This window comes from Pleurodeles waltl, chromosome 5 (genome assembly GCF_031143425.1).
Source record: "Pleurodeles waltl isolate 20211129_DDA chromosome 5, aPleWal1.hap1.20221129, whole genome shotgun sequence".
Classification (NCBI taxonomy): Eukaryota; Metazoa; Chordata; class Amphibia; order Caudata; family Salamandridae; genus Pleurodeles; species Pleurodeles waltl.
Genome location: NC_090444.1, coordinates 881534764 through 881553128, shown reverse-complemented (window position 1 = coordinate 881553128; position 18365 = coordinate 881534764). Strand labels below are relative to the sequence as shown.

Genomic DNA, 18365 nt, shown 5'->3' with positions numbered 1-18365 from the left:
CCTCTCCACGGAATGGATCAGCAACAAAGTCAGTCTTCATCTTCAGGTCATCAATAGATCAGCAACGCTTCAGGCTCTCAAGAGTATGAGCCCAACGACAGAATCTGGAACCGCGTCTCCTGACGTCATCAAATCTCCCCTCGCATTTCAAATTTGCCCTCGCATCTGAAGTTTTAGCCCCTTGTCATGACTTTTTATTAGAGTTTTTCAGTCCATTCCCCTAATTCCTAATTGGTCAGTCAATCAGCAGATATGACTCTAACATATAATATTAATTTTACAAATCTACGAGTTCTAATATTTCTTCTTTCTCATTTCACGGATTGGTCCACTGTACGACGTCTTCATCATCCGACTCTTCAGGCATCGAAAATGATGCATGTTCCTCTTCAGTCAGTGCTTTGATTGTTCAAGTCCTGGGAAAGTGCATTCAGCCTACTCTACACATAATTGTATCAAATTGACTTCATCATCTCCTGTCCGTCTGTACATTGCAGAAAATTCTAGCCAAGCAACTTTATTATCAGTGGTTCAGGTAATGCACTAGCTTCTCTGCAGTGCGCTAGAAATTCAGCTTCTTGTGTGTGGCCTGGAAAGACTAGGCCACAACCTGAGCTAAGTTAATTCTACACATTAATGCAAAACAAAGGTTATGCATCTCAATATGACATATTACTACATTATTTGTATACATTTTCATTATTTCACACAATTTTTGTTAATTTTAGTACAAGTTCGTAAAAGTGTCTGACATACCCCGTGGGCACATTTTCAAACGTGCACATTATTTTCTCTACGATTAATTGTTCTACAACTTTTCATTAATCAAAACACATAAACATTCATTAATAATTTCTGATTAGCATATCTGCATCAACAGTCCCTCCTCTGGTGACTAAACATGCCATCACACCTTTCTTTCTCTATCATCTCACAATTCCGTTTCACTTGTATGTTGTCTCCTTCTTAAATCTTCCCTATAAATTATTTCCCTGTTTCGTTCTTCCTTCCTCTGATTATTTCTAGATCTTTTCAATTTTATTTTTTGACATAATTTACATGAACACCATAATCCTAATATGCAAGCAATCACAATTAATATTCCCTGTATGATTTTTTTATAATACCCCATTCCAGATTTGACTAAGCCAATTATCCACTGAAGCAACTCCTTTTCCAATCTTCTCCCAAACACCTAATTCCTTGAATTCTTTCAAATCCTTACTTAAGGTAGTCAAGTTAGTAAGTAAGTCTCTTATCTCCCTATTATTATATGGGATATAGGAACAACAATGCCTAGCATGAATCATCTTACAGACTCCTCTGTCTTTCGCTAAAAGAATGTCTAAAGCAAGCCTATTTTGAAGCGGTATAGCTCTATCTGTGGCTAATTCAGTATCTAACAGGAGTATTGCCCCTGTAAAATTTGTAAGCATGTTAACCACAATAGTAGACAACTTTCGTATCTTGATCGAATTTAAAATGACTCGCACTGAAGCAATCACTGCACCAAAGATATCTCACACAATTGCAGAAGAGGTTTCCCTCCTCTGTCACTTATGATGCAATTCAGTCACTTTCAGAAACTTCTTTAAGTCATCTATCAGGTATATTTTAGGGAAAACTATCCCCAAATAACATGTCCCATACCATCCTCTAGGAAGACTGTAATAAGCATTGAGTCCACAAATATAGTAGATTCCAGGAATCGCAGGGTCCTGACCATTCAGCATAAAAGTCCATTTACTCTGAATGCTAATTTCCCTTGCGTTTTAATAGCAGTGTAAGCATAATCACTCTTGTAAGTTCTTTTCTCCAGCTCTTTTTCTAATTTCACTTTCAATGCCTTTCCCCTACCATCGGTATGCCCTATAAAGCTCTTTTCCAAACGTGTAAGCAAGCATGTAAGATTATTGCGATGCGCATAGGCAGTCCCAAATGTTAGTGTTGGCTCAAAGAATCCTATAACTAGCACTATATCATGTTCTCTAGCTATTCTACTCAGATATCTAATAATAGGAACAAATGAAAACACTACGTCATAGTTTGAATAAAAATAGTCTATGTACTCTTGGTTATAGAACCATGTTAGTAGCAGACTACTGCTTCTTTCATAGGTTAATGGAAGACTGGCGCGTAACCCCTTCTTCTACTGATGAAGGACTTTGCATCCACACAAGACAATTTCTCGCATCCATTGTCTCAACATACTCACTCAACAAGTGATAGAAAATGTTAGAAGAAAGCTATCCTTGAGCATTAGTATAGTCATGCAAGTATTTCTCATCTAATTTAAACTTCTATAAAGCTGTTAGTGTAGTAGTTTCAGGAGCAGAAGTAATAGTAGCTCTTTTCATATCATGAACAGACATTCCCACAATCATTATTAGAAACATTATTCCACACATATCTGCCAATCCAATATTCATGTATCTACCGCGCCTGATATTTCTATCTTGATTATTTAACTTAGCCATGATCTGTAAAGAATCAGAAACCAAAAGTAACTCTTAGATAAGGTACAGTAAAACATCAAAAATAAAGGAAAATTATTTTTCTCACAGTTCAGTTTCACATCCAGGAACCCCTTTCTCTTTGTCAAAATCGATAAGCAGCTTGTCACATCCGGTTTTCAATTGTCACATCAGGTTATCAATGTCTCTTTCGGGTTTATTTTCATACAGTCTCTTAAGTTTCTCACATTAGCTCAACAATTCAGCTTCTTGATCACCTTCAGGTTACATCAAAATACTGAACTTCTGTATTAAAACAAAAAGACATAAACTTGGTATTCATTGGTAGTTTCATATGCCCATTCAGGACCTGCATAACATCGATTTGCTACTCTCCCTTTTCAACCTCAGGTCACCACTTAATTCTCCTTCACTTAAATCTTCCTTTCTCGTAGTGTCCACTTCTTCTATTGTTTAATTTATGACCAGTTCCTTCTTCTTTCCAATCTGCGATTCAGGCAAATTGTCTCCCTTTCTTGTTCCTTCTGTCAATATTCTTCTCAAAATTGGACTCTTCTCGTTATCTTTCTCTATGGTGTTTTCTGTTGATGGACCTGCAACGGGCTCAGGAGGAGTCGAATCACCTTGACTTTGATCCGTCTCAACTCTTTCACCCTCTTGGTCTGGCATTTGCTTTTCAGCACCATCTGCTTCTGGGAGAACCTCTGCTGAGTTAGGCTCTCCTGCTGTATCCGTTGAGGTAGGCTCTTCCACACCCTCTTGTAATTCTTCACTTTCGTTTCTTACAGGGGTGATAGAACCATCTTCCACAATTTCTGGTTCAACTTCAGGCTCTATTGGCTCCTTTTCTGACTGAGGTGCGGCGACCTGCTTCCCTGTTGATGGTGCTCTCAACAATGTTTCTTCATGATCTGATGGACATACCACTCTCTTTGTGTGGCTTGCATGTATCCAGTTCGGGAGTTCTGCACACTTCACAGCTGTTGTAGTTGTTAACACCACCTGGTAAGGACCCCTCCAACGTGGCTCCAAACAAGTCTTGCAAACATGTTTTCTGACATTGACCCATTCTCTGGCCCTCAGATTGTGACCTGGATCGTGGATGGGTGACAGGGTTGTGGCCTGCACCTGCTGAGAGAAAGAGCGAACCACATCAGCCAGACCCTTGCAATAATCCAACACCATATCATCTGTAATGTTTACAAGTGCATTGGCTGGAACTGCTCGTAATCTCATTGCTCTGCCCATGAGGACCTCATGGGGTGACAGCCCTTTCTTCCTGTCAGGTGTGTTTCTCATCGACATCAACACCAAAGGCAATGCTTAAGCCATTTTAGATTTGTAGCTGCACACATCTTGGCAATTCTTGATTTCAAAGAACCATTCATCTGTTCCACTAGTCCTGATGCTTCAGGGCGATAGCTTCAATGCAACTTTTGCTCGATGTTTAGTGCTGCACATAAGAGTTTAATCACCTCGTTATTGAAGTGAGTTCCTCTATCTGATTCTAAGGAGATCGGAAACCCGAAACGTGGTATCAACTCCCTAAGCAACAGCTTTGCTACTGTGAGACTGTCATTTCTTCTTGTAGGGTATGCTTCAACCCAATGACTAAAGACACACACAATTACCAACACGTACTTCAAACCTCCACACGCAGTCATTTCAATGAAATCCAGTTGCATTCTGCTAAATGGACCTCCTGCTCTTCCAATGTGGCTCAGATTTACCACTGTCCCTTTTCCCACGTTTAGTTGCTGACAAACTATACAGCGATAACATACTGCCTCTGCTGCCTGCCTGAATTTAGGGTTAAACCAGTCAATTTTGAACAATCTAACCATGGCATCCCTTCTAATATGTGCCTGTAAGTGGTAGTACCTGGCCATTTGCGACAGTGAACTGTTTGGCAGAACCATCTGTCCCTCCTCAGAAACCCAAATTTCGTCAGGTCTTTGGACACATTTATATTTTACCCTGAGTCGTTTTTCTTCCTTCTCAACATTACTCTGCAATGTTTTCAATTCTTCCAAGGTATCGATCACTTTTAATGCAAAACTTGTACATGTGTTGTCTTCTTCTGTCATCAATTCCCACTTGTCTTTGAACGATATACAGTTCAGTGCCCAGAACCATGCGACTTGATCCGCATATCCATTTCCTAGTGAGATGTAATCTTGGGCCTTTTGATGTGCACTACATTTTACCACAGCAATTTCTTCAGGTAACTGTATTGCATACAACAATTCTTTTATCTTGTCGCCATTTCTCACTGGTGTACAAGTAGAAGTCAGAAAACCCCTTTGCGACCACAATTGACCAAAATCAGGAACAATTCCAAATCCATATTGGCTGTCAGTATAAACTGTGACTCTGTCTCGCAGAAACATGGCATGCTCTAATAAGAGCTACCAATTCAGCTACTTGTGCAGAATATACACCTCAAAGTCAAGAAGCTTCTAATGTACCTGTGATTGTGCACACAGCATATCCTGCTCTCAATGTCCCTGTACCATCTCTGAGACGTGAGCCATCAACCAAGACAATTTGATCATTTTCTTCCAGTCTGGTATCTCTGATATCAGGCCCTGGTTTTGTACACAGTTCAGTTACCTCAAGACAATCATGCTCAATGTCTTCCTCTTTTTCAATTTCAACAGTATCACTTAAAAGTAATGTTGCAGGGTTCAAAACTGTACATCTTTTCAATGTTACATTTGGAGCACCTAATATGCTTGTCTCATACCTTGTCAGTCTTGCACCAGTCAAAAACTGTGTTTTCGTCCTTGTCAGTAAAATCTCAACAGTGTGTGGTACCATTACCGTCAAAGGGTATCCCATCACTACTCCCTCACATTGAGAAAGACTTTGACCAATTGCGGCAACTGCATGCAGGCAACCTGGTAAAGGTGCTGCGACTGGGTCCAAGGTAGCTGAAAAATAGGCTACTGGGCGATAAGCACCTCCATGGACCTGTGTCAAAACAGACAAAGAACAAGCATCACGTTCATGACAAAACAATGTGAATGGCTTTGTGTAATCAGTCAACGGACATGTTGACCACGCCCGATTAGCCTACTAAACCAGACACATTACAACATATAACCAAGTGTCTCCTACACTTGTCAATATACTCCGGAGTCTAGACCACGCAGAGTCCGTACATCACCAACAACCACATGGACAAATTTTTAGCACAAAGCGCCACAGACATATGAAGTTCGACTTCCCTACTCTCATACTGTGGAGTATGCACATTCCTATTAAACCTCAGCTGGAGTAAGCAAACTCCCTACTTTATCTCTCATACGTCAAAATTCACCTGCGATTTGCTTAAGCCTTCGCAAGCACAACCTACCACTTTCACACTATCACAAGAATGCCAAGAACATACCCAACCTTACTAGCGAGATCCAGGATCTGGGGAAGTCATTTCTGGGCTTAAGGGGACATAATCTTTGCTACAATTGCCATTTCAGAAAAACAAAATTCAAACCTCATAGAAATGAACAACTAACCCTAATTTAAACTACCACCATAACCACTAATCACCACATAACTAGTTTGGATTGGTCCACTGTACGATGTCTTCATCATCCGGCTCTTCAGGTATCGAAAATGTTACATGTTCCTCTTTAGTCAGTGCTCTCATTGTTCAAGTCCTGGGAAAGTACATTTAGTCTACTCTACACATAATTTTATCAAATTGACTTCATCATCTCCTGTCCTTCGGTACATTGCAGAAAATTCTAGCTAAGCAACTTTGACATCGGGTGGTTTAGGGTCATGTTATGCACCGGCTTCTCTGCAGTGCGCTAGAAATTCAGCTTCTTGTGTGCGGCCTGGAAAGACTAGGCCACAACCTCGGCTAAGTTAATTCTACAAATTAATGCAAAACATAGGTTATACATCTCAATATGACATATTACTACATTATTCTTATACATTTTAATTATTTCACACAATTTTAGTTCATTTTAGTACAAGTTATTAAAAGTGGCTGACATACCCCGTGGGCACATTTTCAAACATGCACATTATTTTTACTACGATTAATTTTTCTACAACTTTTCATTAATCAAAACAAATAAACATTCACTAATAATTTCTGATTAGCATATCTGCATCAACACCTGCAGCACATTACCTCCTGACCGAAGGACATCTGACAGCCACTTCAAGATTATCTTTTGTCACTGACCTTAGATGACGAGCAAACTGATACTGACTGATCTACATTGATGTCATTTCCTATTTTATGTCATGGGGTATATTTTGCAGATGTGTCCTTGTGTCCGTGTTCTACACTGTATAAGTCTCTATCTGATTGGCTGTGTTTTTTATCACAATCCTTTACATTTACGGGTCTCTTCCTCTTTATGTATGGAATGTTCTCTTTTTGAGAGCTGTGCAACCTGTTTTTTTATTCTAAGTGATAGAGGTTAAAAAAAATCCATTAGAATAGATGTACGTTACAATAACCCGTTGGTCAAATCTTTAAAGGGTAACTGGCTACTATATGTTGGCTAGAAAGCAATGCCATTTACATATGAACAACATATTTACAGCCTAAAAGTAGCAACCTATTTACACTTCAAGAGTGAATAAAAAGCAAAGTTCATGCTGAAGTCAGATTAAAGACACTAATTATCATTGTCTGGAGCAACCCCTTTGAAATTCTCACCGTACTTCAAAAATATTTAGTCGTCCTTATTCAGAAGGGATTTTTTTTTTTTTTTTATGTTGGTAAGGACCACAACTCTATATCTAGCCAAGCTATATAATCTATAAGAGGTACCCTGCTACAAAAACCAATCCTCTCCAGAATCAGTTATGGGCATCATCGCGTTTCACCTCAAAGGCCTCATTGCTATGGATATTCCTAGTTATCAAGCAGTAGCACCCCATTCTCTGAGAATCAGTTTAGGCCTCTCTGAAATGATGATTTAAAGTAGGTGCATGACTATCTTGGGGGGCGTGGCTAAGATGGCCACTGCGTAGGAGCCTTTCTCCAGGCATCGTGAGCCGGCCCGAGGATGTCTACACCTGTCCCTGGTGGGCTTTTGGCGTGCCCCTAAGACCTGGGGGGGCCCTGGTTCGGCCGATGAGGCCGGATCGAGCTGCTGCGGCTGGCGGTCTGTGCCCCTGAGCTGTGGGGCGAAGGGCGCGTTGCCACCGCGGCATGCCCGGGCGTGTTTGGCGCCCTGAGAGACAGAGCGGGCCTGCACTGGAACAGGCCGCAGAGGCTCCGGTGCTCCTCTGTGCCCGTGAAATAGGGGTGGCACCTCCACCCCCCCCCACACCCACCCCCCCCCCCCAGGAGAGGAGTGGAGAGTTGCTGGCCCCCCTCCCCATTTGGCTGCCGGCTATCTGGGGGCCCCGGAAGAAGTGACAGAGGGCGAGCTGACCGGGCCTTGAGAGAAGTGGTGGCCTGCGTGCTGGGCACAGATCCAGGGCCACTGGAAGGAGGTGAGCTGCGCGCCGCCCCCTCCCCCCCCCCCCCCCCCGGGGCGCGGGCTGGTGCTGGGCCCTCAGGGGATGAGGGACGGGGCGCCTGCTCCGCTCTGGCCAGTGGGGGATCCTGCTCCCACCTTTTTGGAAGTCTGGTCTGGTCACGGGGGAGACGCCGGGCAGTCAGGCGTACTACCCCTGAACTGAGGAGCCACACATCGGACTGTGGGGTGGCGCCGGAGGACCGGTTTTCGGCGACCGTGCTTTTGGACCTCCTGGGCCACTGGGGGTGCTGAGTGGCGGAGCAGAGAGGAGAATCCCCAGGTTCTTGGTCGTTTAGAGGCCTAGGTGCTGCGGGTTCCTCCGGGGCCGTGCGGCTGCGACAAGGTGGTGGTTCTGTAGGAGCTGTGACTTGGAGGCGCGGAGGGGACCGCTACCTACCTGCTAGAAACTGGTGATGGCGTCCCAGAGGCAGAGCAAGAAAGAGGGCTCTCTGAGGGACCTCTTTGACCAAAAGCCCCGCCAAGAAAACACCACCGGGCGAGCCCCCTCTGGAGGAGGGTAGGGACACCGGAGAACAGGGAGAACGTGTGCAAGGTGAGGCACCCCTGACCAGGTCCTTCATGGAGCAGTTATTTGGAGCCTTGCGCGCAGGGACTTTGCCACCCTGAAGCAAGAAATAGCGGTGGAGGTCAAAGAACCGAAACGTGAAGTTGAGTTGGGCCAACGAGTGGACATGCTGGAGCAGACTCGAGACGCACGGGAGGACGGATTTGGACTGCCATAGGAGGGAGCTTCTCATCCTGCACGATAAGAATCTAGAACTGCAATACCAGCTTGAGGACTTGGAAAACGGATAGAGCAGCGTTCAAATTAAGGGTGTCCCGTCACAAGCATGACAGGGAAATTGGAGGACTTTGTGAAACGTCTATTCAGACATGTAGCCCCGGACCTTAAGGACCAGACCCTGGTGCTTGATAGAACACATAGGGTGGGCCGTCCGGCCTCCTCACCAGGCCAGGCACAGGACATACTGACTTACTCGCACCATTACAAGCAACGGGAGATCATAATGATGGTGGCCACCCAGTCATGGACTTTATGAGGTTTCGTGTTGGTCTATTCCAAGATTTGTCAATGCAGACCCTGCAGCGCCGGAGAGCATTTAGGCCAGTGACGGACTTCCTGAGAGACGATGGTATCAAATACAAATGGGGCCATCCTTTCCGTCTCCAATTAGTCTGGCAGAACAAGACCTGAATTGTTTGCATGGTGTAGGAGGCTCAGGCGCTGGAAGGTATGCCGCCCCGCTTTGGAGATGGGCCTTCGTCGCCAGGGGCTCGGGAGGGGCACCCGCAAGCCGGCTGCGGCCGACCGAAACACCGGAACAGATGTTTAAACAGACAAAACCTTCCATTGCTGAGAGCCAAAAAGAGAGAGCGCCGTTGCTTCGATGTCTTCACAGCCAGGATAGCATCTCAGATGTGGACTCGGACCAGTGAGGCCCATCCCCCCGGGCTCTTTCAGCGACCCCACGTGGATGAAGACTTGTGACTTCCTGCTTGATCAACTATAGTCCTTGGGCCGGTGCGAGTGTAGTGACAATTGCATACAGTTGCGGTGGGGTGGGGCTCTGACGCCCCACCCCCCCAATTGAAGTGCTGATCGCCTTACAACGGCATGTGGATTGGACTCTCCCTTTACTTGTTGGTTCCCAGGTGGGGAATGATGCTCCAGTTTGTTTCTTTGTTTCTGTTAGTTTATTTTCTCCTCTTTTCTATCTTTCTGTCCTGATTTTGGTGGGACGTCCCTTTCTTCTAATACTTGACATGGGGACACATAGTGGGGTCCTATTGGGGTGGGCTCTGGGTTCTCATCTGATCACTAGCGGGGGCCCTTACGCTTAACATGACGACTAATCTTAGCCTCAATGTACGGGGTCTTAACGCAGCAGTAAAACGACAGGCATTACTGATCCAGTTTAGAGATGCACGGGCAGACCTATGCCTTCAACAAGAAACCCAGTTGGTATGAGTGGACTGGAGGGGATTGAGATTACGGTGGTTCGACATACAATTCCACTCCTCGGGCACGGGGAGTCGGGCGGGAGAGGCAATCTTGCTAGCCACCAGTTTCCCAAGGAGGGTTCTGGGGGTACAGGCTGAGATCCCTGGGCAAATTCTTTCCCTTCACATAGACCTTAGAGGTCACAGGCTGACGGTAGCGAACATTTACAGCTTGAACGAGCAGCAGGACTGCTTCCTTCGAGACACTCTGAGCAGGGTCATGGCCACCCCGGATGAGGACATTGTGGTGGGGAGTGACTTTAATTTATTCCTGACACCCTGCTTGACAGATCAGCCCAGAGATACGGATAGACTGGCACCTTTCCTAAAGACCTTCGGGAGTGGTTGGAGGCAGTGGGACTTTCAGAGATTTGGCGCAAACAACATCCAACGGAGAGGGCCTACTCTTTCTTTTCCGCGGCACACCAGACCTGTGCACGCATTGATCTCTTTCTTACTTCACTTCGCGTTACCAGCCGGGTGACTGGGACCGTGATTCGTGTGGCGTCCCTGTCGGATCATGTCCCGCTCACGCGGTCCCTCGCCGCTCCATCGCATGCCTCGGTTGCTAGATGTTGGCGCCTTAATGCGAGACTCCTAATCTACAAAGACATCCTGACCGAAATTGAGGGAACGATTCAGCACTATCTGGAGGCAAACGATACCCCCGAGGTCGGAGTGACCGTCCTTTGGGAAGCCTTAAAGCAGTCGTTAGGGGACAATTTATAGCGATCGCAGCAAGATTTAATAGGGCCTGGCGGATGAAACGCCAACAACTGGAAGATGACATTCGATCTCTGGAGGCCTCCCATGGTCAGTCGGGGTCGTTAATGATGCAGCAACAGACTAATACCCTGCGTAAGCAACTGCGTGCGGACCAAACAGAGATATTACGCTGGGGGAGAGCGCGCAGGGCGACAACTGGTTCACCGACTCCGGGTGCAGGTGGTGGGACGGCGTGTGGCGGAGCTAGAACTGCCGGATGGCACATGAACTGACCGGCAGGACCACATTATTGCTCAGTTTGAACAATGCTACACTGATCTGTATGCAGAGGAGGGGCTCGACGGTGGGGGGGAGTGGAGGGCTATCTGGCCTCGGTCCCCCTGACCGACGGTGAGGCGCTGGATGGCGACATCACTATAGCGGAAGTCTTGGCGGCTATACAGCGACTGCCGGCTGGGAAGGCACCTGGGGCTGATGGCTTTAGTGCAGAGTTCTATAAATCCTTTGGTTCCGTGTTGGTGCCGTTCCTGGTCTGACTGTATAATAAATTGGGGCCTGCTGTCCCTCTTCCCCTCTCGGTGCTACTAGGGATTGTTACGGTAATCCCTAAACCGGGAAAGGACCAACCCTTTGTGCTTCTTATCGCCCCATTACGTTACTGAATGTGGATCTTTACGGGTATCCTGGCCCCCAGACTGAAACCGTACATGCAGGGCTTGATTGACCCGAACCAAACTGGCTTTATTCCCGAGCGCTCATCAGGTTATAAGGTTATGTCATCTACTGGACAAAGTTCAGCGAGCACACATCCCAGCACTGCTTCTCTCTAGCGACGCCGAAAAGGCTTTTGATAGGGTCCATTGGCGATACCTCCATGAGGTTCTGTGGCATGCCGGGCTTGGCCCTAGATTCCGTGACTGGGTACGTTGCTCGTATGATAAGCCAAGAGGTATGGTGTCTGTGAATGGTAGGCTGTCGCAGCAGTTTCCTATTTCTAGAGGCACATGGCATGGCTGCCCCCTGTCACCCCTATTATTTGCTCTCTATATGGAGCCTTTTGCTGAATGTATAGTAGCAACCCTGACATAGCAGGTATCCCGATGGGAGGCATGTCACATAAATTGGCTCTGTATGTGGATGACGTGCTGCTCTAGCTTTCACAACCTCAGTCCTCCCTGGTGGGGATCATGTCGGAGATGACGGCATTCGGAGCAGTATCAGGCTTTAAAACGAACCTCGCTAAATCATCGGTTCTGAACCTGTCCAACCCAGAGGCGGAGAGGGGCGCCCAGGAGGCCGGCCTTCCGTTCTCTTGGGCTGCTCCGTACATTACATATCTTGGCTTGAGAATCCACCCCACACTCGATGCAACAGTAGCAATTAACTATACGAGGATGCTGGACTCCTATCGTACCGCATTGGCAAGGTGGAGGGCTTTCGGCCTCTCGTGGCTGGGGCGGGTTGCGGCCGTTAAAATGACTCTCTTGCCTAGAATACTCTACCTTATGCAAACTTTGCCGTTGCGACCGCCACCCCATCTCTTAGACAAATTGCAGGCACTTATGTGGGAATTCATCTGGAACGGAAAGAGGGCCAGGTGTCCAAGGCCCAGGCCTATCTACCGCAGGCGGCGGGCGGCCTGGATATTCCACACTTGTTGCGCTATTACTATGCTGCCCAGCTGCGGTACTTGGTGGAGTGGACCTGGCTGCAAACGGAAAAATATTGGTGCTTTATTGATCAGGCTGTCGCGAGTTTACACATATGGAAAGTGCCATGGCTTCCTAGGGGACGCCGCTCACCTGGAGTGTATGTATCCCTGGTCTTGCGGGCCACACTGGGGGCCTGGGACAGAGTGCAGATGGCAAAGGAGTTGTACCAACCCAACATAACCCCTATCTCCCCCCAGACACTGTTCACTGTTAACCCCGACTTCTCTCCTGCGATTAAAATCCAGTGTACCTACCGTGGCAGGAGGCACAGTGAAGGGGCACGGACAAGCGCCTCCTATCTGATATCTATGCATTCTTGATCACACCGCCTCGACTTCTTGATACCCCAGCTAGATGGGATTCTGAATGTGGACGTGCCTTTACTGAACACGTATGGAGGGATATCCATCATAGAGCACGGGTGACGGCTCGCGCTATGAACAACAAAGAAATGTTTCTGAAAATAGCCCACTACATGTATTGCACACTTGCCAGACTGGCTCAATGGGGAGGATAGGGCGATGGTAGATGTTGGTGTAATTGTGGGGGAGAGGGCACACTCACGCACTTGCTGTGGTTCTGTCCAAACATCGCTTCCTTTTGGGATCTGATTCTGCGGGCAGTAGACTATATCTACGACACCAGCATACCACAATTTCCTAGCTACATTCTGCTGGACCTCCCTAACCCCCTGACGTATCTGCTCCATTCTCCTAGGGGCCGGGCTATCGCTTTGGCCTTAGGGGCGGCAATGCAGCTTTTGTTGGCCCGTTGGAGTTCGAAGAGTGTCCCTACTCACACGAACTGGCTACACAAAACGTGGGCTTTGTTGGGCATGGAAAAGCTGACAGCAGCGGCGACTGGCACACTGCCCCTCTTTGATAAAACATGGGCCCGACTATTAGATACTTGTCAGCTGACTACCGGGAGCTGTCCTGCCCCTCCTATCTCCGCAGTATGACTGACCTCCAGAATTGAATGTTGGACCCACTGTTTCCCGTATGTGCAGCTCACGGCTACTCTGGTGATCCCTTTTGGTCGAAGACATCAGCTCATTGTTCAAGGTGTCCTGTCTTCCCCCCCGTCTGCCTCCTACTCTACTTCTTTCCTGCTGTCTCTTCCGCACCGCCTGTGGTTGTAGGTGGGTGATGTTGTTACGTTTTAAAATCAATAAAAGAGATCTTAAACCATAAAGTAGGTACATGCCGTTCAGTGCCATTCAGTAGGTCTGGCACAGGGAGACTACTACGTCTCCTGTCTGTGTTCTTGTAGCTGAGATTTATTGTGTGCTTTTCCCTCCATTACCCCTCCAGTTTCTGGGCAGGACTGTTGTAGGAGTTAAGTGCACCTCCTGCTGACACCCACTAGTTTGACTCATGCCATTTTCCAATAAATAGACTTGGTGATTGCATTTAGGCCCTTTTAACAACTAGTCCTCCCACATTGGTTGCTTTTCTCTGCTGAAATGCTTTACAGTTTGCTTTAGAACCGAAGGAAAGTTGATGTTACTGTCTGTAGGCAAAAACAGCTTATATAATGCAACTCTGATCCTGTCTGGACGCTTGGGAACAGTCCCTTATCCATGTCTGCCAGACATTCAGGTCGGGGTCTGTGTCTCTCTCTCTCTCTCTCTCTCTCTCCCTCTCTCCCCCTCTCCCTCTCCCTCTCCCTCTCTCTCCCTCTCTCCCTCTCCCTCTCCCTCATTGTTCTGATGGTCTCAGTTTGTGAACTGCAATTTATTTTTGGACTGCAAACTAATACATGACTTTATGGGGCCAGCTTGGCATTCCTGTCTTTAAAGGAGGCTTTATTTGGGGACTAGGCACACTTTAAAATGCATAGTCTGTCAAGGAGCGTTGTGGGATGTGCAAACTCTGTGCCTAGGAGGTGTCTCAGTGTTCATAAGGCTTGCCACTTACATGTGCAGTTTTCAAAAGGTCAAACATTCAAATTTAAGTGAGAAAGACCTTGCCTTCCTTCCTCCACGGTGACTGAGGTGAGCTCTATAAATGAGGCATTAGTCCTTTTTGTTTTGTACATCACTTAGAAAAGGCGGAATGTGTGGTATGAAACACTTTATAAAAATAGGTTATTATTTAGCAACCACTTTCTTGTCTGGGTTGCTGGGGTCCCTCATCTGTTCCATGTGTCGGTAGTAGAGTTCTACTGCCCATTATGCAGTCATGGGATGTTGAGCCATTGCTCAACATCCCATTCCCCACAAGATTCTTTAGGGCAAGTCCCTGATCGAAAATACTTACTGCAAAGTAGGTGGGATAGGTCATCTACAGTTCTAGCTTGTAGCTCCTGCCAATGTGCAATGTGCTGCTGCTGCAGTAGCCTTCAGTTTCTTTTGGTTTGGTTGCCCATTGTTTCTTCTCTCTGAAGCTCCTCCCTTTAGATTTTTACAGAAGGAAAGGGGACTTCGCATAGCACTAGGTTTAGAATATTCCTTTTTGTAACTCTATTGTTCATAATTTCTAGTGCGCCCTTTTTTCACCCGATCATCCACCAGCTTATCCCTACCTTGTCTAAGTGGCTCCTTTTCGCTAGTTGGAGATTGGGCCATGTGGGTCTAGAAGTCTAGAGTGCACCACTGGCTGACCCCTGCAGTGACTGCCCTGCACCAGCACTAGTCCCATTCCCAGGCCCATGCAGTTATCCAGGTGTGCAGGAGGTAAGTGGGACTAATCTGTGGACAAGGAGAGATTATGCCCCTTTTACTACCTCTCATTTCCCACACAGATAAAGAACGACTTGTTTCTCAGCTGGTAAAAGATTTATGTTAATAAAAAACAAAAAAATGCAAGAGGTCCGCACCCACAAACCCTTCTTTTCTCTTCCAGACAGCCTTTGAGAATTGTATAGAATTTGGGTGCAGTTTATGTCCAAATAATTGGAACGTGTAGAGGATACCATAGTGTTAGTCTACAGTTTCTCTCCTCTTAGCATTCCTCCATGCGTTGCTTTGTCTCTGCCACACGTTTCTGTGCCAGCCTATGAAAAAAACGGAGAGGGCAAGCCTTATACAGAAGAATCGACTGGGCTGATTGATCAGGGAAGGATGTAGGTGTGAAATTTCAGCAGCACATCTTCTTTAAGATGTGTACGTTCATACGCGGGGGGGGAGGGTACCAGTAAATGGGTTTGAAGCAGTGGGTTAAAATAAATATTTGTTTACACAGAAAAGTCCACCAGGCATATGGTATACACCGATATAGCAACTCGTTTCCAGCTCTACAGCAATTCACTATAGTTATAGCTTGACATGTATTTGCACCACTTACAACCCAACATTAAATATGTCAACTAAGTAAAAGCATAGTAAGGTGAATGATTGTAATTCTCACATTTTATGTTTTTTAAACTTTAATAATATGTGTGACAGTTATTTCTAAAGTGACCTAGCATGAAAAGAGCAGCTGCTACTTTAAAAGTATATTTGGCATACTTCCAAATGATTGTATTTAACCTGTAGATAGCTTAATGAATTGTTTCCCATTCACTATAAAGGATGGTGGTAATTTATAGCAGTGATACAAGAGTACAGGCGTTATTACACCGATAACCTTCGCTTTAAAATATTCTACTTACTGTACACACGACCATAGGTTGTTCTATTTTGCTGTGCTATCTTAATTTGTCAGTGTGCTGTTTTAACAGATTAATTTTGTTTTTACTTAAGGCCGCTGGATTTGTGATTGCTGTCAAAATGGTCCATCGACCCCCAAAAAAGGCAGAAAACCGAAAAACAGCAAAGAAGGATGATGAGACATTTTTAACAATCATGCAAGCTTTACACAACAATGGTGCTAAACGACCAGTCAGTTTCTGAACGTGGGCCAACATGATAATTATACCACTTTTTCACATTTCTACAGCAAATAAAAATATTGAATTCCACGAAACGCAGCTGTATGCCTATCTCATTTAACTGAAATTACAATTAGATTTTGAGTTATTTTTTTAAAAAAATGTGTAAGAATTTCACAAATATACGATGGTCCTCGCCGCTGAACTGCATGTGCTGCATTTCTTTTAATAAACTTAATTCATTGCAATTTTATCTCCGTCACGCCAATATATGTAAACCTGCTCCACTGATTAATAATAATTCCTGTAAAAGTTTAGCACGGTTAATTATTGCCCTCTGTTTTGTGATTGGTTGCTGTTCTGAGCTTTTATTGCTTTCCTTTCCAATTCATAGTTAATAAGAAGAGATGTAAAGATCACATTTCTAGCCATTTTCCCTTGCCAACATGACTTACTCTGTGCAATCTTGAAGGGCTCTCCTCAATAGATTTTCATTGTCATTTGATTTTTCTATACTTGAGGGTCATCAAACGCTTGTGGACAAGATGCATAACAGATTCAGGCCCTCATTATGAGTTTGGAGATGGCAAAGGCCGCCCGCCAAACTCGTACCGCCAGTGCGGCCAGAACACCGCCGGACCTATTACAAGTTTCCCGCCAGCCCAATGGGAAACAGGGCCTTAACATTAACACGGCTTGATTACGATATCTCAAGGTCAGCATGCTGTCAGGATGAAAACCCTTTATCCAGGGAGCCAGTGGGTTGATTCACAAAATCATTTATGAGTATAGAAAGTACAGGAGTACTCTTACATCTATTTGTGAACTGGCCCTAAAACGTCCAACTGCCTACCAGTTAGCGCCAACAGGGTACATTCCCTTCTCTTTGTACTAATTGTATCTTCACATTCTCATTTTAGATGTTTTTGTGCCAATTCACCAAAGCTTTGAAGAGCATATAAAAAAATACTACAGGAGTATTAATGTATTCAATCCAAAATGCCATTGTGAATTGCCTCCGTATGTTCCTTGATATAATCCAGACATCAGTCTGGAATGAGTCTTCAGTAACACAACTTATGGAACAAGCTACTTAGCTTCAGTAACACTCTTTCTGGTAGAGAGTCCACCTAGCTGCACATTCCTCACCTTTTGACTATTCCCCAGGCACCAGACTAGATCTAGAAACTTTTGAGCAGGACCTCTGCCTTCTGGTAGGTGGTGCTGTACAGCTCTGTACCAATGCTGTTCGGCTCCAGAAATGCCATGTAGAGCCCAAATTGGTACCACTCCTACATACTGAAGTCAGTTGCTTCAGAAGACTGTCTGTGCCCATAAATGCAGAGCCCGAACTGCAAATTGGCTTAAAACAGTGCGCAGAGACCCAGACTTAAGTTCTTAGTAACAGATAGAGCCCAATTCACAGAACTGTGTGTGGATGAGAGGGTCGTGAGAAAACTGCAGTTTGATAGGGTTTCTACCACAAAAAGTGTTACCAAAGGTAAGTAACTTGTTCTTCTGATATAGACTTCTAACAACAGAGTCTGCACCTTTTGAATACATACCATTTCTTTTGGGTTTCGGTGGGCATCTGGGAGAGGTGGAGATCAGAGGTCACTGGCAGAGTGCTGGCTCCAAATGAACCTTGTGGCCCACCTGCTTTGCTTTGAAAGTCTTGCCTCTATCCAGCAAAGGGAGACTTACTCAGGTGTTCATGGACAACACCACCATCATGTGGTACTGCAACAAACCGGGCTGGGTGAGGTCACAGACACTGTACCAGAAGGCCTTGTGCCTCTGCAAATGGCTGGACCACCAAGAGATCTTCGTGGTGGCGAATCACCTGGCAGGCTCTTTGAATGCCAGGATGGATTAACGCAGCCGTTGATGCCTATGGGATCATTCGTGCCAATATCTCCCAGAGGTTGCGCATGGTCTCTTCACCGAATGCAAACCATGGCTCGATCGATTTGCCACTGCTGAGAACAGGCAATGTCAGCACTTCTGCCCTTTGGAAATTGGGACTCCTGTATGCCTTTAAGCCAATACAACTCCTGCCCCAAAGAAGATCAGGACCCACCATGCCCAAGTCATCTTAGTGGCTCCTGATCAGGCATGGAGAG

The 18365-nt window shown here is 45.8% G+C and overlaps 1 protein-coding gene across 2 annotated transcripts in view; it reads left to right on the top strand.

The window, feature by feature from the left end:
• Positions 1–16337, top strand: part of PHF10 (PHD finger protein 10) — a 550201-nt gene extending 533864 nt beyond the window's left edge. For both annotated transcript variants that reach the window (XM_069234982.1, XM_069234981.1), the window contains exon 12: positions 16115–16337. In XM_069234982.1, coding sequence (XP_069091083.1) covers positions 16115–16197 — 83 coding nt within the window. In that variant the 3' untranslated portion in view covers positions 16198–16337. The remainder of the gene's footprint in view (positions 1–16114) is intronic.
• Positions 16338–18365: the final 2028 nt, after the last annotated feature.